We start from the raw sequence: 27176 nt of genomic DNA, 5'->3' as shown, positions 1-27176 counted from the left end.
ATCATTACAGCCAACGATAAAAGCCGCAGAGAATATTATAGTGAGTGATTATTAGCATTCAGTTGTTTGCGTTGCTGTGGTTTATGCGCTAACCTTCCATTACGGTGTATGCATGAGCGTCAACTTGTTTTCTGATGCAATTTGTTACGCACACAATATCTGTGCACATTTTAAGAATAATGTAATTGCTATCTTCTAAAATTTCCTTACAGTCGACAGTGACATGTGAAATAGTTGAGGCGAAGCTGCGGTAATAACTGAAAGCTATGCTCATGAGTTGAAATCCCTTGTAGAACATGAATTTCCGCCCACTGTCGCTGTGTGCCGTAAAATTTCGTTATCTCCACCGTGCGACCTCCAACGTATAGGTTAAAGTTTATAATTCCAGGCGATCTATATGCTTTTTTCCTTTAAAGACTAGTGTTTTTCCTGGACGAAAAAGTGGTGTTATAAATCTATGAATAAAGACTATTCTCTGTCCAGGAAAAAGAATATAATAGGCTATTTTTTAGTAGGTTATTTTACGACGCTTTACCAACATCTTAGGTTATTTAGCGTCTGAGTGAGATGAAGGTGATAATGCCGGTGAAATGAGTCCGGGGTCCAACACCGAAAGTTACCCAGCATTTGCTCATATTGGGTTGAGGAAAAACCCCGGGAAAAACCTCAACCAGATAACTTGCCCCGACCGGGAATCGAACCCGGGCCACCTGGTTTCGCGGCGCTAACCGTTACTCCACAGGTGTGGACTATAATAGGCTATAATTCTTTCATTTCATTTAGTGTTGTGTCCACGGTCAGGCCTTTCACAGCAAACCCAGCTTTCTCCAATCTTTCTTATTGTCTACCTTCCTCTTCATTTCCTCATATGATCCATATATCTTAATGCCGTCTATCATCTGATATCTTCTTCTAACCCGAACTCTTATCCCGTTCACCATTCCTTCCAGTGCATCCTTCAGTAGGCAGTTTTTTTCTCAGCTAGTGACCCAACCAATTCCTTTTCCTCTGCCTGATCAGTTTCAACATCATTATTTCTTCACCGAATCTTTCTAACACAGCTTCATTTCTTATTCAATCTGTCCACTTCACACGTTCCATTCTTCTCCATATCCACATTTAAAATGCTTCTATTCGCTTCTCTTCACTTCGTCGTAATGTCCATATTTCTGTCCCATACAATGCCACACTGCATACAAAGCACTTCACTAGTCTCTTCCTTAGTTCTTTTTCCAGAGATCCGCAGAAAATGCTTCATTTTATATTAAAAGCTTCCTTTGCCATTGCTATCCTCCTTTTGACTTCCTGGCAGCAGCTCATGTTACTGCTTATAGTACACCCCAAGTATTTGAAGCTGCCCACTTGTTCTACTGCCTCATTTATAATTCGCGTCCACACCTGTGGAGTAACGGTCAGCGCGTCTGGCCGCGAAACCAGGTGGCCCGGGTTCCAATCCCGGTCGGGGCAAGTTACCTGGTTGAGGTTTTTTCCGGGATTTTCCCTCAACTAGCAAATGCTGGACCCCGGACTCATTTCACCGGCATTATCACCTTCATTTCATTCAGACGCTAAATAACCTAGATGTCGTAAAATAACCAAATAAAATAAAACAATTATAATTCGCAAATTATCTTCTGTATTTTTCTTCTTACGAACATGTTCTTCGTCTTATTTGCATTTATCTTCATTCTTCGTTCAGTGTAATTATCTAAGTTGTGTCATGTAATTAATTAACTTGATATGCAATTAATTAAGATTATATGTAAATAAATTTATATGTAAATGAATTAAGGTGATATGCAGTTAATTGAGATGATATGTAATTAATTAAGGTGATCTGTAATTACTTAAGTTAGTAATAGTGGGGTGAAAAGAAGTACTTACAAGTTAGGTTTGCTTTTGCTTATTGTAGGCGTTGTTATAGCATATATTTTTATTTATAGTCCTATTGCATCTATTTATTTATAGTTAAAAGTAAATTTACTTTTATTTCATTTATTTTATTACTATAATTATTGTATTATTGTAATGGTATTATTGTATATTATATATCACTGCCGGGCGGCCGGGTAGCTCAGTTGGTAGAGCAGCTGGCTGCGAATTGGAAGGTCCGGAGTTCGATCCCAAGTGGTGACAGGATTTTTTCTCGTTGCCAAACTTTCAGAACGGCCCCGAGGTTCACTCAGCCTCCTATAAAATTGAGTACCGGGTCTTTCCCGGGGGTAAAAGGCGGTCAGAGCGTGGTGCCGACCACACCACCTCATTCTAGTGCCGAGGTCATGGAAAGCATGGGGCTCTACCTCTATGCCCCCCAAATGCCTTCATGGCACGTTACGGGGATACCTTTATCTTTTTACCTTTTTTTATATATCACTGCCACCGGGTGTATACCCAATTGTAGTGTTAATAAATAAATAAATAAATAAATAAATAAATAAATAAATAAATAAATACATACATACATACATACATACATACATACATACATACATACATACATACATACATACATACATACATACATACATACATACATACATACATACATACATACTGCTCACAGATGTCATTTAGCTCCACTAGAATCATTTTCTCTTCTGCTAACAAAGCCTTATTATCAGCAAATCTTATGCACTTTATTCTTCTTCCTCCTACTATCACTCCTCCCATGTTCTGAAAACAGTTCTTTACCAAAATCCTCAAAATAAATGTTGAATAGGGTAGGTGATAAAGGACATCCTTGACGTACTCCTCTCCCTATTTCACTTCCTTCTGTTGCAACGCGAGCCACAACCCCCTTCGTAGTAGCGAGTGACCTTGACAAGACTGCCCTACGTGAACCTCTCCTTTGGCAACGTTGTAATCTTTTCGCATGGTTCAGTGATTTAAAATTAGTTGCTTTTAAATTAAATTTACACGAAAACCATCCACGCTATGGAGAAACGCCAGAGGAATAAATAATTCTTTATTACATTTTCTACCGATACGGACAAAAATTACGATCCAACTCGCAATAGTTACCCAACAAGAGGATGTTAAACATTTGGAGGAAAACATTTTTTTCTGAGAAAACTATGAATTTTCCACCAAAATGGTACATATTACACGTTTTGTTACATATAATATGAGCTACTCGCTCTGAAAATCTACAGGGTTATTTCACTTCCACCTGTATATTTGTGATATTACTGATCACAGACAAATGTAATAGGATGTTATAGTGGAACCCAGATACAGAAATGTTGTGGTACACCATAACTAGTACAGATGTGATTACAATAAATATATTATTATTATTATTATTATTATTATTATTATTATTATTATTGTCATTATCATCATCAACATCTTCACAACCAATGGGCGTTGACAGCAAAAATGTCATGTAATAATAATAATAATAATAATAATAATAATAACAATGAATGTTCAAATTATTACTTTTTAGCAAAAATTAATACTATTAGGCTATGATGTACCGAAGTACATATGGGATTTCCATGCAGGAATTCTGCTTTATCATTTCCCGGTGCAGGAGAGAATTTTTCTCTGTTATATCCATCCTTCATTATATGGTAACGCAGAATTCCTGTACGAAAATATCACATGTACTTCGGTACATCATAATAACATGATATGCGTAAGTAATCACTTCTAGACGTAAGTGCAGGATAAGACAACATAAATTAAATATTTAAATTATAGAAATTACGTTATAAAATTGAATATTTATTGTGTGAAATTAATAATTGTGTATAGATTAGTTTTAATTATTCAGTGTAGAACCTATGTACTATATTTGCGAACTATTAATAAATAAATAAATAAATAAATAGATAGATAGATAGACAGACAGACAGACAGACAGACAGACAGACAGACAGACAGACAGACAGACAGACAGACAGACAGACAGATAGATAGATAGATAGATAGATAGATAGATAGATAGATAGATAGATAGATAGATAGATAGATAGATAGATAGATAGATAGATAGATAGATAGATAGATAGATAGATAGATAGATAAATAAATAAATAATCACTTAGTGATTCAAGACGACGTTCATCTCGTCACTTAGTAAATCGTATTGAGTGTACTGGCTCATTCACAATGAAAATTAAACATAACGTAAACGTTAACTTAAGAATGTAAACGTTACGGTAAAATCAAGAAGTCATACCACAATCTAGTATATACAGTCGCGAAGCTCAATACGTAGTAAATATGCAAACATTAGATAGTTGCTCATCACTAGGATCGCTAATATCGGCTCATTACAGGCAATGCAAAATAGTACCGTCACAGTCTATTGTTTCTAGCACCCTCAAAACTCAAGCTTCGTGACTGTATATAGTAGACTGTGGTCATACCATCATTCACGATGGGAACATAAACATAACAGCAAGCATACTTGGTAACCATGGAAACATAACAACGACGCCATTTCCTCATATTCTGTCGTATACTTCAGCGCTCCACGATTGTGTTCTGTTTGCAAATCACGTAAGCATAAGCATGAACGTTTGGAGTTTGCAAGCTTCCATGTTAACGTCTTACGGTAATGTTAATATCAGTGTTTATGTGAATCATTGTGAATGATCCCATTTGGTAACCTGGCCGCAAACTTCTGTGTTTATGTTACGGTTATGTTTAATTTTCATTGTGAATAGGCCTTACCTCTGTACATAGTGCATTGGACATTGTGCCACGTCACATATTCTGTGACACAGTACATGAGGGTAGGCCACCAAAGGGAAAACTGAGAGGTAAACTTAAACTGAGGAGATTCGATCCGGCATCGAAACTGGAGTTCGGTGTGGCTTAGTGAATAAAGCGTCAGCACGTAAAGCTGAAAACCCGGGTACGAGTCCCGGTGCCAGAGAGAATTTTTCTCTGTTCTATCCATCCTTCATCACAAAAATTAATACTTTTCCTCAGTTTATTTTATTTATTATACTCTTTGTTCCTGTTCGAATGCGAGAATAATCTTATGATTATGATCATTACTCGATGCATTCTATGTTTCCCTTGAGTTGTAACTTGTAACATTTGCCAAAGCAGAAAAAAAAGTACTGTATATAATAATAGTAAAAAAATCGTAGCTGGGGAAATTCCCAAATATATTTCTTCCCGCGGGTTTTTTCCTGTTGGGAATATTCTCACAGTCAAACACTAGCTGCAATCCACCACTGATTAAAAGGATGTGTCTGTTTATACTATAGTTAAAGTATTGCCCATGTACACTATCTACCAAAAAGTAACTGGATACTGTTTTTGCCACTTTGGAACTTCGCGGTACCACCTCTTGTTGCTATAACAGCAGCCACCCTGTCAGGCATGCTCTCCACTAGTTTGTGTAGGATATCCACTGGAATGCGTCGCCATTCCTCTTGCAACATGGCACTCAAATGGACAATGGAAGTTGCCCCATGTTTCGGCGGCTACTATGCAGTGGTATGCAGACCAGTGGCGTATACTGGTTAAAGGGTTTGGGCTACCGCTGACCCTATTATTACACAAAATATATCTAACAATTACTTTAATTTTAATTACCATGGCAAAACTAATAATACAAAATTATTACATTATGTTATATTATAAACTTTTTCTTTTGTAATTTCCTTGGGCTACCGCCGGTAGCCCGCAAAATACGCCCCTGATGCAGACAATAATGTTCACCGGTTGGACTGGCCTGCACAGAGTCCTGATCTCAACCCCAATGAGCACCTTTGGGAAGAATTGGACCGGCGATTGAGGTCTCGGGAAATGCGGCCAACTTCCATTGTCCAACCGAGTGCCATGTTGCAAGAGGAATGGCGACGCATTCCAGTGGATATCCTACACAAACTAGTGGAGAGAATGCCTGACAGGGTGGCTGCTGTTATAGCAACAAGAGGTGGTACCACGAGGTTCTAAAGGGACAAAAACAGTGCCCAATTACTTTTTGGTAGATAGTGTATTTTAGTAGTTGGATCCAAAGAAGATACAAGTATGGGCTCAGATGAGGTGGCTAACAATAGTGGTAAAAGAAAATGGCACAAACACACACAATTTTGCTTATGAGTGAAGTAACAAAACGAATAAATAATGTGAACACTGACAGATGTGTTTAGTGTCTTCTTACCTTCTGAACAAAACACCTTCTTCGTCGGTCTTTGAAGCGCCACCGTATGATAACCGGGTTTGCACTGACATACGGCGTTGTGGTTGATCTGTATGCAGGTAGCGTGCTGGTCAGTGAACGCACATGTCTGTCTGTAGAAACATTGGTCTCCCAGACGCACGGCTGCAAACAACACACAACTCATAAGAAAGGGAATGGTTTTCTTTTCAGAGAGAAGATAAAAAGCAGATACAGCTAGGAAGGTAAAACCTGAGCCAAACATTGGTATACGCAGTAGACCATGATGATATCATGTCCTTTATAGCTGCCGGAAGAAGGGAGGAAGTGCCTTCCCATATGAACATGTTTAGCTTAGATCTAACCAAGCATTGGTATAGTAGGATCGCTCTTTGGATCCTCAGTTAAAGACAGAGGCTACCGCATGATGAGCGGTTGTCTTTTGAAGTAAGACGGTCCCCCCAACCTTTTCTGCCCACTCAGGGGATGGGGTAATCTCTGTTTCCGCTTTCTGAGGCAAACATACGGTAAATGTTGCCAATTCTCCCCTGAATGCTAACACTAACTGCAGTCTTTATTAATATGTCCAAACAATTCACAAGTGTTTTCGTTCGCTGTTTGAAAGTCTTCTGTAATTTTATTATTATTATTATTATTATTATTATTATTATTATTATTATTATTATTATTATTATTATTTCGTGGAGTATATTGTAAATTACTTAGTTTTTTACAACCCCAAGATATCAATGATAGATGAACAGCAATTCTAAAGACATAATTAACTTTATTAGGACAATAATATAACCCTGCCCAACCCCATACCCATCAAGAGAGTTATGTTGCAGGATATCAAATCAGCCATGCAGTAAGAAACATGCAGTGGAGGAGCTCGCAGCCTCATATGGACACGTTGTGTTACGATTTCCTCCGAATCACTGTATTCTAAATCCTTTGGGAATGTTAAATGTTATGTTTTATTTAACGACGCTCGCAACTGCCGAGGTTATATCAGCGTCGCCGGTGTGCCGGAATTTTATCCCGGTAAATATACTAACATGAGCCTGTCGCATTTAAGCACACAAACGCCATCCACCTAACCCGGGATCGAACCCGCAACCTCGGGCATAGAAGGTCAGCGCTATACCAACTGCGCCAACCAGGTCGATCTTTGGAAATGATCTGGCATCAACTGAAGTCTTATGTTAGGAAAAACAATATTATCCCGACTTGAGTCTAGTGTTTTAACTTCTGCGTAATGGAGCTGCAACAATCGGTCCTCATAATTGGTCCTCCTGTGTTCAACATGCTATTAAAACGGAAGGGAATTGTATGAAGCACGACAGGGACAATAACTAAGAGAGATTTGTGATTCATTTAGGAGAGAGTGACGACGAATAGAGGTAAGAGAAGAAAAATGTCATATTTTATTATATAACATTTCAGATTTCGCTGCGAATTTAGACACGAAACACAAATTGACAATATTCTTTCGGTGTTACTATTATTATTATTATTATTATTATTATTATTATTATTATTATTATTTAGTCGAAGTATGAAAATATATTAGTTTGAAGAAGTTGACCGTACAATGATTCCATAACGGATCTTTATACACACAGTAACTCAAAATTAACCATTCATTAATTCGTGATTGATTGAATGAAAGTACAATTTGTTGTATAGAAATAAATATACGATTGTTGCATACCCACCACGTGGCGAAGTCAATGTAAAACGTGACAACTGCGCGCCTAGAAATTTCCGCACGCGTCCCTTAATGACCGAGGTGGACCGTGTGGCTAAGTTCTTCTAGCAACAAAAGAGACCGACTGGGGATCCTTTGAAAAATCCTACTTTATGCGGAGTAGGATACGATGAAATCATCTCCTTTATAGCTGCCGGAAGAAGGGAGAAAGTGCCTTTCCCTCTGCGCAAGTTTGCCTCAGATCTAATCTTCCCAGTTATAAGTTATTGGTAAATGAGTAACAAAGGCAATACCACTGTAAATTCAGAAATATAAATTTAATATTATTTATTGATTTATGAAGTAGAAGTGCACCAGGAGATTGTTTATCGAGATGAGTAATAGGATAATGAACAGTAAAAGTACGTTATATTTTTACATATCGTAATAGATTATTCCATTTTTTCACAAAAAGAGTTAACACTAAAAAAATCGATAAAATTATAAATTGAAGTAAAGAGAAGAAGGCCACTTATTAATTTTGACTCTGACTAACACGTATGTAGGAAAAAATGTTTTAATTATCATAAAGTGATAAAATATTACAGTGAGAATATTTTAAAACTATCGCTTCCCAAGTCGGCAGCTTACCGGCACAAACCCCTCCCACCCCCGGCATCACCGTTCCGTGAAGTCACGACGCCATAACATTTCAATCTTTTAAAACATAAATGCTATACATTAAATAAATTAGTTAATTAATTAATTCAGTACTCACCCTTCTCATAGAAGGCATTGAAAGTGTTGCCATTTTGTATGATACACAATCTACAACTTCTTAAAAAAACCTTATCATTTACACGAGTCAGTTTCTTTGCTCTTTTGCTCCAATCTCATCAAATTTTTCTTCTACCAGCGCATATGTTCCTTCCTTTTTTCCGAGAACTGATTCGTCAAACTTATTCACTGAATCTAATATTGTTTTTTGTGATAAGATTGGGCTTATGAGAAATTTACGTCTACATTTTTACTTTATTCTACCGCACGATTTCTTGCACTTTATGTACGCAAAGGGCTACTAGGTTCAACACGGGAAACGATATTATGGATTTATTAATTTGTCCTACAGAATAATCTCTGTAATGTTGACAATTAATATTTGAGGAGAAAAATTCGCTCCGGCGCCGGGGATCGAACCCGTGTCCTGGTTCTACGTACCAAGCGCTCTGACCACTGAGCTACGCCGAATTCAATCCACAGCCGGAGCGAATTTTTCTCCTTAAATATTGTCAACATTATAGAGATTATTCTGTAGGACAAATTAATAAATCCATAATATTCTCATAGCTAACTGCGGAATCCCGGCCAAACAAGTCACTCAACTGAGTGCGCTCCTAGTATAATGGCAATTGACTCTAGACATATACGTTAACATATATGCCTAACTTGGAGTCAGGCCACAAAGGGAAACACTGAAGGAGGAAGATTCGATCCGGTGCTGTGGATTGAATTCGGCGTAGCTCAGTGGTCAGAGCGCTTGGTACGTAGAACCAAGGACCCGGGTTCGATCCCCGGCGCCAGACCGAATTTTTCTCTTCAAATATTAACGGGAAACGATGAAAACGATATATATTGTAATACTTATTTTCACGTATTTTAAAATTATATATCAAGAAGAATTAAAAAATGGCTTTAAAATAGCAGTCGAGGACAAGTAAATAAGCGATCTAGTAAGATTATAAATTTTAAATTTTTATCTTAACGACATAGCCAAAAAAAAGTCACTTGCTCATCATTCCAACTGGTAAACGTCGAAAAAACTAGTTAGTTAGTTTTTTTTTAATTGGGTTATTTTACGACGCTTTATCAACAGCTTAGGTTATTTAGCGTCTGAATGAGATGAAGGTGATAATGCCGGTGAAATGGGTCCGGGGTCCAACACCGAAAGTTACCCAGCATTTGCTCATATTGGATTGAGGGAAAACCCCGGAAAAACCTCAACCAGGTAGCTTGCCCCGACTGGGAATCGAACCCGGGCCACCTGGTAGTTAGTTAGTTAGTTAGTGGGGTTTAAAAAGGGCGCGTCAGCTACTACGGCTATTTGCGTCCTTATCTAAAATCCTTCATAAAACAGAAACACAATACAATAATCAGAATGCTTAAAAGAACTAAAAAGCGTTGTCACGGTTAAAACGAGGTACCGTACACTCGAAAAAAAACTATAAATCGGAATTGCAGTCATGTGATAATGCGAGCCTCGTAAATATCTATGGTCATGTACCGATACAGAATAACAGTTAGTGGAATGCAGAAGAAAACAATATTTTACACAAAACGAAAAAAATGAGTTATGGTGCGCAGTGAATGTATGCAGAATAATAGGACCTACTGTATATTACTCGTATATGAAAATACTGTCAATGCAGAGAAATATAGGGATAACATACACCATTCTTCGAGCAATTATCCGACATTGAATGTCAATCTGTATCTCTTTTTTCAACACTACTCTGCTACAGCTCATACAGCTTAGCTTTAATTGAGTAAATTTTTGAAGTTAGAAACATTAGTAATGGATCATGGCCATCGCGATCACCAGATCTTAGTTTATTAGATTTTTATCTACGGAGTGGGGACTTGAGAAATAAAATGAATTTAAATAATCCGCACACATTAGAAGAACTGAAAGATAATATGGGGGAGAAATTGCAGCGATTTCAGAAGAAATAATGTATACGAATGAAAATTTTCTTAAAAGCTGTCAAAAGTGTTTAACAGTACATTGACAACAATTCCAACAGTTTTTATTTAGCAGAGGCAGGTGATTGATTATAACTGTGAAATATTGTGAAATGTTTGAATAAAAATAATGCTATGCTCTTGAGTTGGGGTTACGCATATCCGAATTCGCAGGCAAGGTCATGCTTCCAGCCGCTATGAGTGCCATGTTCTAACAGCACGATATCTCCATAAAATTATATTTTGTGTTATTCAATTTTCACTACTATTTGAGGAATTTATTTATAAATGGTACAACAGCATCTTGATTCAAGTTAATCTGAAGAGATAACCTATATTCTGATGAAGCAGGCCTAAATTTGTGACTAAATTTGATCAGCCAGTCTATGTATGTTATTTTTATTCTTATTATCCATAATTAGTTTATTTATTGTTTGAATTAATTTTCAATCATTTTTATTTCATTTGAAACCAGTGGAGCACTGTAGATTGCAGGATTAAAGTTCTTACTTACAAAAATCACATGGTAATCTGCATTATTCATAGCATAACACTCCACCTAATGCCATAATGAGCATTTTTCGTACGTGCTTTGTTTCTAATGTAGATTCCGTAAGTCGCTGTTAGCTCTCGCGTAATTGCTGTATGAATATTTTAGCGGAGCTGTAGAGTATTTCCTTGTTGGACCTTTTTAAACTTATATAAATAAAATTAACTTCTTGAAGGAAAAGTAGAACTTGCTCAATGAATATTTTCCGGTTTGTTAAGGTAGCGTGAATGTCGTGAGCCCACAAAAGAAACAGAAAAGTTCATAAGGAAACCACAAGACTTCTATCTACCACTTTTAATGTTAGTTATTGTGTTGAATACCCCCGTTCTTATATTAAGATTTCAAAAGAAATGATATAGGTACTTTTCTTTCTTTCTCTAGCCTTTTCTAATTTCAATTAACTTTTCGTAGTCGTTGTGGTGGTGGTGGTGGTGATGATGATGAGTATGATGATGATAGTAAGAGTGCTGCAATAATGTGCTACTCATTTTTACTCTTTCATAACTACAAGTCGTCGTCGTCGTCATCATTATCATCATCATCATCATCATCATCATCATCATCATCATCATCATCATCATCATCATCATCATCACAGTCAATGATCTAGGTGTAGTGTTCTGTTCTGGTGTTATTGTTTATCCATTATTCTCATAATAGGGCGACGTAGGCTCCATTTTGTTGTTGGATGGCATTTCAAAATTAAGTTTGGGTAGCCTCTCTTTAGAAAAATCTGAAAAATAGGATTTATAAAACAGTTATATTACCGGTTGTTCTTTATGGTTGTGGAACTTGGACTCTCATTTTGAGAGAGGAACATAGGTTAAGGGTATTTGAGAATAAGGTGCTTGGGAAAATATTTGGGGCTAAGATGGATTAAGTTACAGGAGAATGGAGAAAGTTACACAACACAGAACTACATGCATTGTATTGTTCACCTGACATAATTAGGAACATTAAATCCAGACGTTTGAGATGGGCAGGGCATGTAGCACGTATGGGCGAATCCAGAAATGCATATAGAGTGTTAGTTGGGAGGCCGGAGGGAAAAAGACCTTTGTGGAGGCCGAGACGTAGATGGGGAGATAATATTAAAATGGATTTGAGGGAGGTGGGATATGATGATAGAGACTGGATTAATCTTGGTCAGGATAGGGACCAATGGCGGGCTTATGTGAGAGCGGCAATGAACCTCGGAGTTCCTTATAAGCCAGTAAGTAAGTAAGTAAGTAAGTAAGTAAGTAAGTAAGTAAGTAAGTAAGCCTCTCTTTAGGCATTCTTTCGACATGTAGTTTCCATTCATTCCTGTAGCGGTGAATTTAGTTAAGAACTGGTTTAACTTTAAGCTCCAATAATATTTATATGTTGTTTTGTGATCCTGCCATGTGTATTTTGCTGTCCGCTTCATGAATTTCATTTCCACTGCAGTGATACGGGATTCATTCTCTTTTCATAGCCCAGGTCTCAAATCCATACAATAGTGGAGACAGTGTCATAATGTTATACGAAAGTCATTTCATAAATAATGCACACATTGATAGAACGTTTCATCAATAGCGACAATTCTTAAAAAAAAAAAATCTGCTTGACCTTCGACATCGAATTTTTTGTTTCCGCAAGTTTGCAATGTTCAGGTGTTTCTGCTTCTGTTCAGCAGAATTTGTCTCTTCTTCAAATCATTTGTCAAAATACTGAATTCTGAAGTTGGTTGTATTGTGGCGAATGCTCTTGAAAAAGATCGTCGAGGGACATTTTGTTAAGAGTATAGTAGAACAAGGTAAAATGTAGACGTAAATTTCTCATAAGCCCAATCTTATCACGAAAAGTGAAGTTGATGAAGCAACACCGATGAAAATTACGCCAGTCAGTTCAAGGTTTGAGGAAGAAGGACGCGTGTTGGTTTCGTCCATAGCATACTCTGTGTTTAGGTAAAGAGAGTTAGAATGGAGCCTCATAGGTCTCGGGCACTGTGACGATTGAAGATCAAAGATCGTACATTAAAACCGAATCTTTACGTGGCAAGAACTCATTTGACTGTGATTTCAACTCTGCCTCGAAGTGTATAATCCACGTTTGTTTCCAAGAACCGAAAGGAGAGTTTGGATCCAAAGTTAAACTATCGAAAGGGAAACTCCATATTTTAATCTTGTGGTTGACACTAGCAATTCGGGGAAACTTACGAAAAACCATATGAAAAGATGGCTGATGGGTAGACAGAGGGCTTGGGATACCTTTACGGCGGCAACGGAGCTTAGACATGTGACGTTACTGTAGTAGGTTAAAATGACCTGTCAGCCGTCCCTTTGCGCGCTGTAGGAACCGAACCTAAGCCAGCAGAGTACTGTGCGCAGTCATAGTGAACAGTTGTCTGACGTTAGTGTCGTGGTTGTTTGTCACAGTGTTTACGTGTACAGTAGAGGTATTGTTTAGGCACAGTTAAAACGTAAATAAAGTGCAGGTAACGTATGGGGGAGGTCGAGCCGTACGATATACACGAGGGTTGCACAAGGTTTTAGTTACAATTAATTATATTAATTAACATTAATTGACATATGTTTCAAGAACACACAAAATAAAAGAAGACAAATTGCATAACATTATTATATACACATTTTAACATACAAGGAGTTGTAATGTTGGAATAATTCAATATAACAAATCAAATTTTGCTACTTAGTCTATATGATGTTGTTTTCAAGCAGCATTTTTACTGTAATGAATTTCATTTTATATATGACTAACATAATATCACCGTCTTCTGTACTATACCTGAATAAATTGAACTTTGAGAAGGAATAATTATTATGTTTAGGAAATAGTGTTGTCACTTCAGACCAATATACTGTAGTTTTGTTAATTCGGCCACAGAAGACGGTGATATTATGTTAGTCATACAGAGAATTAAATTTATGACCGTAAAGAATGCTGCTTGAAAGCAATATAATATAAGTAGCAAAATTTGATTTGCTGTATTGAATTATTTCAACATTACAATTGCTTGTTTCTCAGCCAGGTGAGTTGGAGATTAGCTTCCAAGCTTTGGACGGCTAGCTCTGCCATCTTCTTGGTCCCTGAAGAAGATGGCAGAGCTAGCCGTCGAAAGCTTGGAAGCTAATCTCCAACTCACCTGGCTGAGAATCCGAGAAGAGTTATTCTACATCAAACGCCGGGAAAGCCTCAAGTCATAAATTGCTTGTTTGTTAAAATGTGTGTATGATAAAGTTATGCAATTTGTGTTCTTTGGTTTTGTGTGTTTTTGGAAAATATAATTTCAATTAATGTTCCGCCATAAATGTTGTAACTAAAACCTTGTGCATACCTCGTGTTTATCGTACTACTCGTCCTCTCCCACACATTACCTGCACTTTGTTTACGTTTTCACTGTGCCTAAACGAGACGCTCTACTGTATTTGATAACGTGTACAAGTGCAATGTCGAAACACCAGTCGTATTATTTGGATTCACCTTTGACAGCCTGTGATGTTGAACGGTCGTTCTCAAAATATAAAAGCTGTTTGAGTGATCGCCGCAGGACGTTTCAGTTCGCAAATCTTCGGATGTGTTTTGTTGTTCATTGTAATCCCGTCAACGAAACCGAAGAAGATGGGACCTTGCATGTATAAGGTATGTATTCATGTACTTTATTTTCAATCATAACCAGACTGTACTACCTTTGTTTATGTCCGCAGTGTGTGTCCAGTACCGAGTATGTAAAAGCTATAGTCAATGCTTGCGTACATTGATTACTAAAGTATCTCGGTTCCACCCTCTACTGATGAATCTGTTCATTTCTAATGTTAAGGATCATAAATTACTTCTATTAGATCAGTTTTGCAGAAGTGGACGCCAATTGTGGCGTACGTCATACGGCGAAAAACGTCACTCATCTCGTCCTTCCACTTCCGCGTCATTGACTTGGTAGGGGAGGGGATTTGTATTCAGTGTCTGTGTTATGTGATTGCGTACGAGTCACAGAGACTGTGGACGGGGAACCAACGCTTTCCCCATGCTTTCGCCCCTCTCTCGCCAGTTCTGCATTCCTGTACTAGATTCATGGTGTAGACAAACTGATAAACACATTTTAATGACCCTGAAATAAAGATGCTTTTATATAATAAAACGATTCAAACGCAAATACTTCCTCCCAAGACCACAAGGTTTGTGCAGCCAACTGACGTTCACTTTTTCCGGCAGTATAAAATTGCCTAATTCGAAGAATTTCAGACACAAAATTATAATTGAAACAGTACAGAAAAATTGTATGATAGTCTTTATAATAAAATTACATTCTATTGTCTATCATCAGTTAGTATACGCGTGGTGGAAATCAACAAACAAACAAGTAGGATATTATGATGGATGAGTGGAACAGAGAAAAATTCTCTCCGGCGCCGGGATTTGAACCCGGGTTTTCAGTTATACGCGCTGACGCTCTATCCACTAAGCCACACCGGATTCCCATCCCGATGTCGGATTGAATCCGGTGTGGCTTAGTGGATAGAGCGTCAGCAGTTGAAGTTCCTGGAACTGAAACTGAGAGGTTTCAATCCGACTTCGGGATGGGAATCCGGTGTGGCTTAGTGTATAGAGCGTCAGCGCGTATTACTGAAAACCCGGATTCAAATCCCGGTGCCGGAGAGAATTTTTCTCTGTTCCACTCATCCATCATCATATGATGGCGCAGAATTTCTGCATGGAAATATCATATGTACTTCGGTATATCGTAATAAACTGGATATTGGTTTTCGAAATATTCTTCAAACTCTACTTCAAGTTAACAGTAGCGAATGTGAAATGGAAGATTGTGAAGAAGCAGCTTTTGTTAAATGCCTGTACTGTTTCATGGTCCTTTGTCCGAACCACTTTCGTTTTGAATCCACACTACCATCGATAAGGTTAGAGTAGTTTAAAATGTACATTGATATATTTAGAATGTAATATGTTACACTTGTATGAATGTATTAAATGAAATAAGGATGAAGAGTATAGATGTAGAACTTGCCGCTTGTTGTTTTTCTTGCTTTTAGCGCATGAGTAGCATATCTACGTCCTTGTTTAACGTTCTTATCGTTAATAAGAAAAAAGTGACATAAGCGACTATTTCCATGTTGTTTATTATACCAAAATTAGCTTGTACATTTTTTTATCCAAATAGCCGCGACCCAGTTGGGACGGTTCCTTTGTAAGACGTAGGGAAGAAGGCTGCGTTACATTGACTGGAAATCACAGTGAGCATCTCCTAAGATGTTCATGAACGAGTACTGATATCTCGGAAGATATTAATTTTAGGACCCTTGTTTATTAGACTTTGTTTTCTTGTTCTGATATATTTTCATGAAAACTACCACCTCTCAAAATTTTGAATGCTTCTTTTTAAGACTGTATATCAAGAAGTGTCATATTGATGATGATTGTTTACACTGTTTAGATAGCTAATCTTCTTCTCTCTAATCTTGTACATGGATGTCGCTAACCAATTTCCTCTCTTAACATTGAAAACAACACTAGAAACTAATTTTGAAGGTCTCTTTAGCCGTATGGTTAACACGACACAGGGCTACTGCTGAGATAATACAGTACTATGTAATGAGAAGGACAGAAATGTGAGTTCGTTGTAGAAACATAACAATTTTACTCCATACACTGAGAATGGAACCCAGAAACTCTTGGTTGGGATGCGCTCGTGCTTGTTGATCCACAGCGCAGCGGCGAGATGACAGTATTTGAATTGAAGGTACTCCGAAGAAACTTGCCATAACCAGGGTTGCCAGTTTGGGCTACTTGAAATTTGAATTGGCTATTGATTTTTACCATTGGGCTACTTGCGACTTTTTGGGCTACTCAAAAATTTTCGGGGCTATTTTTGGGCAATTTTTTCTGATTTGAAATTGTGGAAAATTAATAGTAATAGGTGTAGTAATAGTATTCCTCTCCGTGAAAAAAACCTGTTACAGTGTACGTCTCGCCTTATTCCACCACCACTTTAACCACGAGAAACGAAATAGGCCTAACTATGCGAAATACACTCAGGGACAAAAAGAACCGGACACTTTAATATTTGCTGGTATTTTGCAAAACATTATCTTCTCATACAATATTATGGTAGCCATCTGTTGTTATGGAGACGTGTATACATTGTTGATTGTTTTTTGTTTTATAAACAAGCCATTATAACCAAATATTCCAATTTTGCTTTCGGAGTCTCAGCTATAACAATTTTGTCTCAACCATTTTGTGCTTCATTATCGTTATCATTCGTTATTTCTTTATTTTTACATTTTCTGAGTTTAAGTGGGGTTGTAACATTTGTCTTAAAACAAGATGCGACCTGAAGATGTGGCTCGAGCTGTAGCCCTTTACGATGATGGACGCAGTGTACGTTACATTGCAAATGTTATGAATATGGCTAGAAGCACAACCCATGATGCCATAAAACGGTATAGAGAGAGACTAGAATATACCAGAAGACCAGGTTCGGGTCGTCCAAGAGCTACAAATCCAAATGAAGACAGGTATATGGTGTTGAGAGTTCCTAGGGAGCGCAACCTGCCAGCTACTAGTGTAGCCCAGCAATTTGTTAACATGCATGGACGTCCAATTTAGGCCAAAACAGTTAGAAGGAGGTTGAAAGCAAGTGGACTGGTATCAAGTAGACCTGCAACTGGTCTCAGACTTCTCAGGATGCATCGAGTTGAACGACTGCGTTTTGCAAATGATCACAGGGATTGGAGAAATGGACAGTGGAGCTGTGTTCTGTTCACCGATGAGTCCCGTTTCAATCTGTGCTCACCTGATGGACGTGAAAGAGTTTGGAGAAGGAGGGGAGAACGATTTTCACAGTGTTGCATTTCCGAAAATGTGCCGTATGGAGGTGGTGGAGTGATGGTTTGGGCAGGAGTGTGTACGGCATAGTTATACGCCCTTTGTAATGCATTTGGTCTAACTATCAATTCTGAGTCCTATAGTGAAATAATTTTAAGAGAACTGTGTTTGTTATAGAAGTGATATACAGTAACATTTTTAAATTGTGATAGTGAATAACTTTTTATACATTTGTTTTGTTTTGTGATTATACTGAAAATGGAAATAATTATTATTTCGTTCTGTAATTGCTGAAAAAGGGAAAGTGGGAGAAGTATTCCAAAACGTTTAATAGGCAGTGGTTAAATGATACTTCATTCTCAAACTGGCTTCAGGATATGAAAGACTACAGCAATGAAGCAGATTGTAAAGTTTATAAAATTCAAATTAGTGCTCATAAAGGAGACTTGAAAAAAAACATTCCGATTCAGTTAAACATAAATATAATCCGCGAAATATAAATCTGCCGTTTATATTGGGCTACTTTGCTGAATGTTGGCTACTTTTTCAGCGAGCTTTCGCTACTTTTAGTTATATCAATCTGGCAACCCTGGATAACAGGAGAGGCTCGCGACAAGAACAGTTTGGCTGTGGCGCATGCGCGGATCTCTCATTCAATGCCAGCGTGATCCTTGCCTGGATTTATTTTTGCTTGTACATTCGAGATCACATCAAGATCAAATCAAAAAGTTCCCTTCCACATTTTGCATATACGAAGGTTAGGTTTGGTTAGTTTAGGTTCTTATTAACCAAGTTCACGCATTCCGTGCATGCGCAGACATCCAAGATGATCCTGTCGCGAGCCGCATGTGTCATAACACCCTCGTTGTCCATCACAATTTCCACCAGTTGCTGGTAGAAATTAGGTCCGACTCTTCAGAGATAAAAAAAGTATACGTATCCTTCTAACCACACATACTCGTAGTTCAGCACACGTAATTAATAGTGTAAAATATTCAGCCTTTCTAATGAAATCCACATTCCTCGACACTAAATAACATAGCAGTGAATAAATAGTTTACATACCAGAACATGAATTTCATTGAATTGCGTTATTATCAAGGCATTACTTACAAAACAAAGCTACAGAACAGTTTATTGCAGTACTGATATTGCACAACAAAACATAAATTGGTTACAATACTTAAAAAAAAGGGGGGAAAGCAGGGAAAGTAACTTTTTTAAAACACATATACCATATTTTCACTTTTGCAGTTTAGAATGAACGCTATTAGTTTTATTTATATTTCTAACAAGAAAGTAATATTTTATTATTTACGAATTTATTACTTAAATCTAAAAGAGGATGAATTTTCTGAAATTGTTCATTTATTACTAGAGACAAGAATTCCATGCAAATGCATGTTTTTATACGAATATAGGACATATCTTAAACTTAGTACTTATCCATTTCACTATTTTCCGTTTCCAAGTGTGTACTTTTTCCGTGAATATTTACATGTTTTGGCCATTTTGGGAATAAAAACATGCATAATGCATACTTAAGCAATTTTTAGCCTAATCATGCATATAATATACATTATGCCCCTTATTTTAGCTTCAGGAACCAGGATTGAAGAAGGAAAAGAAAAGAAACTAAATAAAAGGTAAAGGTTAGTTCAAGTTTGCAATCATAACTTCTTGCGATGTAGAGATGTCATTCTCTGCCTACAAAAACATATTGATTGACAAGCGCAGGAATCTCACGGAAACCAATTTAGAAATGTTGTTAACTGTGCAAAGAAAAAAGTGAAGTGAAATAAGAAATTTGGAACAAAAATGAAAGTGCATATTTTAATGTATTTTTCTCTTGATCGTGCATGTTTCATAGTTTGATAGTGCATGAATGCATGCATATTTTGAGATTTTATAGTGCATGAAATTCTCGTCTCTATTTATTACCCAGTCCACGTGATAGCTAATGCCATGAATAAATTCAGGTAACACACAAAGGTCAGAGATTGATGTTTACTAATATTTAATTACTACACTTCATTATAGCTTATAATATTCAACCTGCTAATAAATAAAATGTAGTATGTATTTATTTACACTACAAGTGGACAAGCACCCGGTGGCTGTGGTAGCGCCCGGCGGCATTACTTACTTATGGCTTTTAAGAAACCCGGACGTTCATTGTCGCCCTCACATAAGCCCGTCATCGATCCCTATCCTGAGCAGGATTAATCCAGTCCTTACCATCATATCCCACCTCCCTCAAATCCATTTTAATATTATCCTCCCATCTACGTCTCGGCTTCCCCAAAGGTTTTTTTCCTCCGGTCTCCCAACTAACACTCTATATGCATTTCTGGATTCAAACGTCTGGATTCAATGCTCCTAATTATGTCAGGTGAAGAATGCAATGCGTGCAGTTCTGTGTTGTGCAACTTTCTCCATTCTCCTGTAACTTCATCCCTCTTAGCCCCAAATATTTTCCTATTCTCAAACATCCTTAACCTTTGTTCCTCTCTCAGAGTGAGAGTCCAATTTTTACAACCATACAGAACAACCGGTAATATAACTGTTTTATAAATTTTAACTTTCAGCTTTTTTGAGAGAAGAGTGGATGACAAAAGCTTCTCAACCGAATAATAACAGGCATTTCCCATATTTATTCTGCGTTTAATTTCCTCCCGAGTGTCATTTATCTTTGATACTGTTGCTCAAAGGTATTTGAATTTTTCTACCTCTTCAAAGGATAAATTTACAATTTTTATATTTCCATTTCGTACAATATTTTGGTCACGAGACATAATCATATACCATTTGCTGTGATCGTGCCAGAGAATCAAACCCATTCCGAGGCTTATTTTGGGGTTTCGTAACAAGCTGTTTTTTTACGGTGGTGTATTGTTAGCCCTTCGCCCAATCTCCAAGCTGGAGGACCACCCCTCATCGGCTGTCAACGACTGCTTATTCAATATAATCGCAGTTACCCTCGATATCTGGAGGCCGTCTCCTCTATCCGCAACCTGAGGACGCGCCATGCCGTGGTGATAGGGACCCACAATACATGGGTTTACTAATATATTTTTAAATAATAAATTCTCACTAGAAGATTCGATACCAAGCGAAAATAGTTTGATCCATGTAGACCTAACTTGTATTTAAAGTAATCAAACGCAGCACTCTGCTAATAACATTAGCGTTCTCCTGTGGATCGTAGTGTTGCTAGAGGAAGCATTTGAAATTATGTCATTTTTTGTTTCTCCACGGATCCCGAAACAGATGCCATACTCGGTACGGGGAAAGACGTATTTTACGTCAAAAACATCAGCCAACAGTGATGTCCTTACGTTTAACGCAGTCTTTTATATACATTTTAATTTAATTTAATTTAATTTAATTTAATTTAATTAATTTAATTTATTTAACTAGATAGCTAGTGAGTAGAATTTAAATTTATAAAACAAAAATGTTTCTAACCACTACCGTAAGAGCCAGGCTCGTGTACGGTGTGGTCTTAGCAAATAATATAACATAAAATTTATAAGGACAGTTTACTAAATAGGCTACAGTAAGTAACTTAATTCAAGTCGATAAATAACTCACAAGAACAAAAAAAAGAAAAAAAATATATATTTAATAAAAATTGAAAATTGACAATCAGACAGAAGCCAGTGATATTCAATAAAACATGAATATAGTCGACAGAAATAAAACGTAAAAAAACACATTTGTTAATATTATTTATCATGAATAATTTTATAAATTTCTTTTTTAAAAGCTTCAATTTTAAAATATTTCAAATTTGGAAAATGGTTTGTAAGTTTGGACCGAAACTAGCACCATGTTTAAGAGCTGCACTTGCATGACATTTAGGCTCAATTAATGGGAAAGTAGACTTTTGTCTTATTTGTTTGTTTTATTATCGACCGTTAGGAGTACACACAAAATTTACAAACATTATTTTGGATTGTGTCAGAATTCCTACTGTAACTGGTGTCACTCCGCAATGGTCCCCGGAGCGTCAGTGTTAGCGGTTTAATTACAATGGACGATGCATTCACCATTAATGGAAAATTTATGGTTTAAAAGTTGAGAGTGCTCAGTGGACTTCAGCTCGGGCAGCATACTGTGATGCTACACAATAAAAACAAACAGTCCCAGTAGTCTAAGGAGCAAGTGCTTTTAATTTAGAAGCACCAGCCGTCGTGCTTTAAAAGTGTGTTGTTTTAAGGATGTGCAGTATTATTGGGGCTGCTAACATTCGTTGGTAGAAGCTCCAAGCGCATGACTCTTGTTCAAGCTTCTTACATTGCACTAATATTAACTCTGTATTCTCATATTCAGTATTTACATTACGTGAAAAAGTACAAGTCTCCAGGTATCGATCAAATTTCAGCAGAATTAATACAAGAGGATGGAAGCGCATTATCTAGCGAAATTTATAAGCTTATACTTGTTATTTGGGAAAAAGAAATTGTACCAAAAAAATGGAAGGAGTCCATAATCGTACCTATTTTTAAGAAGTGGGAAAAGACTAACTGTAGTAACTTTCGACGAATATCACTTTTGTTGACGTCGTACAGAATTTTTTTCAATGTTCTTTTGAGAAGATTAACTCCATATGTATATGAAATTATTGGGGATTATCAATGTGGTTTAAAGCGTAATAAATCGACTATTGAGCGGATTTTTTTTATTCGACAGATATTGTAGAAAAAAAATGGGAGTATAAGGGCACAGTACATCAGTTATTCGTAGATTTCAAAAATACATATGACTCGGTTAAGAGAGAAGTTTTATATGACATTCTTATTGAATTTGATATTCCCAAAAAAACTAATTCGATTAATTAAAATGCGTCTCAGTGGAACGTACAGCAGAGTCTGTATAGGTCAGTTTCTGTCGGATGCTTTTCCAATTCACTGCGGGCTAAAGCAAGGAGATGCGTTATCACCTTTACTTTCTAACTTCGCTCTAGATTATGCTGTTAGGAGAGTCCAGGAAAACAGAGAGGGTTTGCAATTGAACGGGTTACATCAGCTACTTGTTTATGCGGATGACGTGAATATGTTAAAAGGACAGAAATTGGCTGATATGAAACTGCCTACTGAAGGATGCACTGAAAGCAATAGTAAACGGGAAGAAAGTTCGTGGCAGATGAAGATATCAGGTGATATACAACATTAAGATATATGGATCGTTTGCGGAGACTTAAGAGGTAGGCGGAAAATAGGGAAGATTGGAAAATGTTGGGTTTGAAATAAAGGACCTGACCTAGAGCAGAAAACTATGAATGAATGAATAATTTATTTTAATCCTAGTTCTGATGTTACAACAGTACTTAAGGGATATAGCATGAATTATAATTATAAAAAATAATAATAATATTAATAGTAATAATAACAATAAAATGATTATTATTGTTATAATTTTATTTTTATTTAATTCATTTATATTTATGTGCTGGTCCACTGCTGATAATAATAATAATAATAATAATAATAATAATAATAATAATAATAATAATAATAATAATTCTTTAAGGTTTAGGCCACAGCCTTTTCCGGCTTCTTATGGAGTTGTCTGTCCTCAGGTCGGCGTTGTGCTCTTTTATACTTGATTTGTAAGTTAAATACCGCCTTTCCTAACACTATCTCTAGCCATACCAACACACCACTTTCTCTACCACTGAACACCATACCAACGTCTTTACCACTACCACCCTAGCTCCTTTTCTAACAATATCACCGTGCCATCTTCTCTATTACTACCACCATACCATATTCTCTACCACGAACACCATACCAACTTCTTTACCACTACCACCAATCGCCTTCTCAAACAGTACCACTATAGCATATCCTCTGCCACCTTCGCCACGACTGCTACATTGCCACCATCTGCATAAATAACAACTCTAACCGCCATCATCAAAAACATTCCTACACTATCATCTTCTTCAAAAACTATGCCATCACCGCCACCACCACCACACTATTATCTTCTCCACCACCAGCACTATCGTCACTCTGGCACTACCATCAGTAACAATTCTTTAGATTTTTATTAGTTTTGTATAGGCAGTCCAGTATGTGTTGAGGGCTCGCTTCTGATCTTTTACAATTTATGCAACAGGAAAATTTCCTTCTTCCATTGAAACATTTCATTTCTTCAATATATCCAAGTTACGATTCATGCTGTGGTGATTTCATCGATATGATTTTTTTTATACTCTCGTTGAAGAGTGAATTTCTCATGTTAAAGATTTTTATTTGGGAAATACTTGTCACAACTGTCCTTGGCTGATTTACCAACGTCTTCAGTTTCCTTTAGTTCAAAGTGAGAAGAGCTCCATTGTATAAATGAATTCACTTTACGTATTTTGTCATTCCCTTTAACTCAGAATAAATTTTGAGAGAAAGGTTTGGTATCACCAGTATAATGATCTATAACAATCTCTCCATTCTTTGCTACATAGTTCTTTGTATTCCTTAGTCTCAATCAGAAGCTTCTACCGATCGTTTGTATTCATTTCCAAGTCGATCTGGTCCTTAACTCCCAGGTCGTTCATATCCTGTGCCACTTTGTCTTCATTTGTGTCTTCAATTTCCTCAGTACATTTAGGTTTACATCTTATGTATCCTACTCTTATCAATATCCTATTATGTCCATCACACATATTTGTAGTTAACATGATAATATAGGCCTACATCTCGTTATACAGTATAATGTATATGTGTCTATCTTTTTCTAATTATTCTGGTATCTTTTGGGCCAGAATTGTTATCCTTAAAATTGGCAAGTCCAGTCCAATCAAATCTTTTTATTTAATACTTATAAAATGTACTGTACTTAAGCAAATAATTTACATTTTTTTTCACACTTTTCTTCTATACCACCCTAACGTAACAAATCATTTGAGAACATTTCTATATTATAATGCGATGTTTCACAACTTGTCAGTCATTTATCGCACTTTACACGCCACAATTTCTCATCTTTATAAGCATCTGGTGGGATATTTCGTGCTTCCATTACTCTTTAAAGTTCTTGTTTCCATCTTGCCCTAGGTCTTTTCCGTTTTCTTTTCTTCTTCTTGAGAGCAAATGCTCGCATATTTACTTAGGCATTCTGCTTTGGTTTATATTAATTACATAGCGCTGCCCATATCATTTAATTGTTTTTTTCAGTAGTTTCTACAATAGTATTTTTCACATTTATTCCTTTCCTCATTTTGTCATTTTGACGTGTAACGTCTATTTTTTCTTAAATGGATTTGTGAACACACACAATTGTAGGTACTGGGACATTGAAAGTCCTCATCTGTTTCGTGAAGATAATACCCAGTTTCCTCAGGAGATCAATGCATGGACTGGAATTTTTGGGGATAATATTGTTGGACCGATTTTAATTGAAGAAAACCTGACTGGAGAATTGTATCTGAACACATTAGAAAATTTAATTGATCCACTTATCATACTGTCGCTAGAGAACCAAATCAATGAAGGAAACCTGATGTTGGACGAACAAAATTTGTATTTTCAGCAGAACGGAAATCCCCCACACTATGCAGTACCTGTGGTACAATGACTGGATAGAAGATTTCCTGGCAAATGGATTGGTAGGAGAGGTGCTGTAGAATGGCCGGCGAGATGTCCAGATCTGACGCCGCTTGATTTCTTCCTATAGATCATTTGAAATCAGTTGAAAGCTCCAGCAGTTCTACGAGCACAATGGTTTTCAGCTCTATAAATAAATGTGATTTCTGTTCTCTCTTGAAGGGTATATACCATTTTACAATAATTTAATATATGAACACAACTATTACAAGAAAATGTTCATTGGTATTTGTAGCTTCAGCTCTAATCAACAGTAACAACAATCGAGGTTGCCAGGCAACGGTATAAAACAAAAGATGTGAAATAAATTATTGAGGTGTATAAACAATTAAATGCTCTTTCATATTTAAGTATAAAAATATAGGGGTGCCATTTGAAATTTCTAAAGGGGGTGGCAGGGATGGGGGATGAATTCTAAAATGCAATTAAGTCTTGTTTCAGACTTCCCCTGCAATAAAAATTGACGTGTTTTTTTGTTGAAATTGAATTTAGTTTAAATTTTGTTATTTAGATTGCGAAGTTTTGAAATGAAAGCCCTGAATAGTGAAGTCCTGTGCTTATTCTCGGTGTCTTCTTTTTGATGCCTTGGTGTGGGTGCGTTTATGATGGTAGTGTTGTGTCAAATATGATGTGCGTTCTGAAATTAAATTGTAGGTTGAGGATGTGTTGTGAATGTGTTTTTATATGTGTGTATATTTCGTATTATTCTAGTGTGTTCAGTTTATGTGTTTTCGGCTGAATATGTAGGATTCTCATGTTTTTCTATGTTGCTATAGTTGTGGTTGGTGTCGGTGATGTGTTCTGCGTAGATGGAAGCATTGTGTGATTTGATTATGGCTGTGATGTATTATTTGTATTCAGCAGTTTGTTTATACATTTTGAAAATTAATTTACAACAGGAGAGTTCTTGCAACAACGCCCATTTTGTGGTAGAAAATATTAGAAGTCAGTAAAGCTATCATTTTCATGAACTTCATTGCGATTCCCGAAAAGCAGCTTATGTTTACAGTCTTACGGAACATTTTTCTGGGCACTTAATGTCTGTAAGTTTCTGAATCTCATTTTAACATGCTTTACTGAATATTGAATATTATTCAATTCCACCAGAAAGAATACCATTATTTCTAATTTAATCCTTCACGGAAATTATGCATTTGACACTTTATAATCTCCTCCACGCTCTATGCTAATTCAAGTGACGCAAAGGAAATAATTCATTTACGAACCCAAGGAAGTATTTTTTTATCACAGATGTCAATTTGTCATAGTCGTCTCTCGTGAGTGCAACGACACTTACCTCTATTTTTGTGGTACTTGTTGTTTTCTTTTAGTAAGTTATTCCTTACATCTCTGACAGATTTAAAAGCGATGTCTGAAAACTCGTTGAATTCATGATTGTGTTCTATATAATACTTGTCTTGTATCATTTTTGCGGTAACATTTTGCATTGTTTCCACAGAATATTCTTTGTAGTCCTCTCTATTCGTTCCTCTCATGTTGACAGGCCAGTCTTACAAAATCACATCAATCTTTTCAATTGGAATAGGCTATCACATAAAAGCTTGCGTCCTTGTTCTTTACAAAATTTCAAAATTGGTTCCACACAGTTGCTCGGCTTTTGTTTGGTTCATTGCTATT

At 36.7% G+C, this 27176-nt stretch overlaps 1 protein-coding gene across 4 annotated transcripts in view; it reads right to left on the bottom strand.

Moving 5' to 3' along the window:
• The window catches only part of LOC138694835 (uncharacterized), a 540942-nt gene that overhangs the window by 68899 nt on the left and 444867 nt on the right, over positions 1-27176 (bottom strand). For all 4 annotated transcript variants that reach the window (XM_069818950.1, XM_069818948.1, XM_069818947.1 and 1 more), the window contains exon 3: positions 6131-6292. In XM_069818950.1, the coding sequence (XP_069675051.1) occupies positions 6131-6292 (162 nt within the window). The remainder of the gene's footprint in view (positions 1-6130; positions 6293-27176) is intronic.

Source organism: Periplaneta americana, chromosome 2 (assembly GCF_040183065.1).
Source record: "Periplaneta americana isolate PAMFEO1 chromosome 2, P.americana_PAMFEO1_priV1, whole genome shotgun sequence".
NCBI classification, from domain to species: domain Eukaryota; kingdom Metazoa; phylum Arthropoda; class Insecta; order Blattodea; family Blattidae; genus Periplaneta; species Periplaneta americana.
This window is presented reverse-complemented; position numbering and strand designations above follow the sequence as displayed.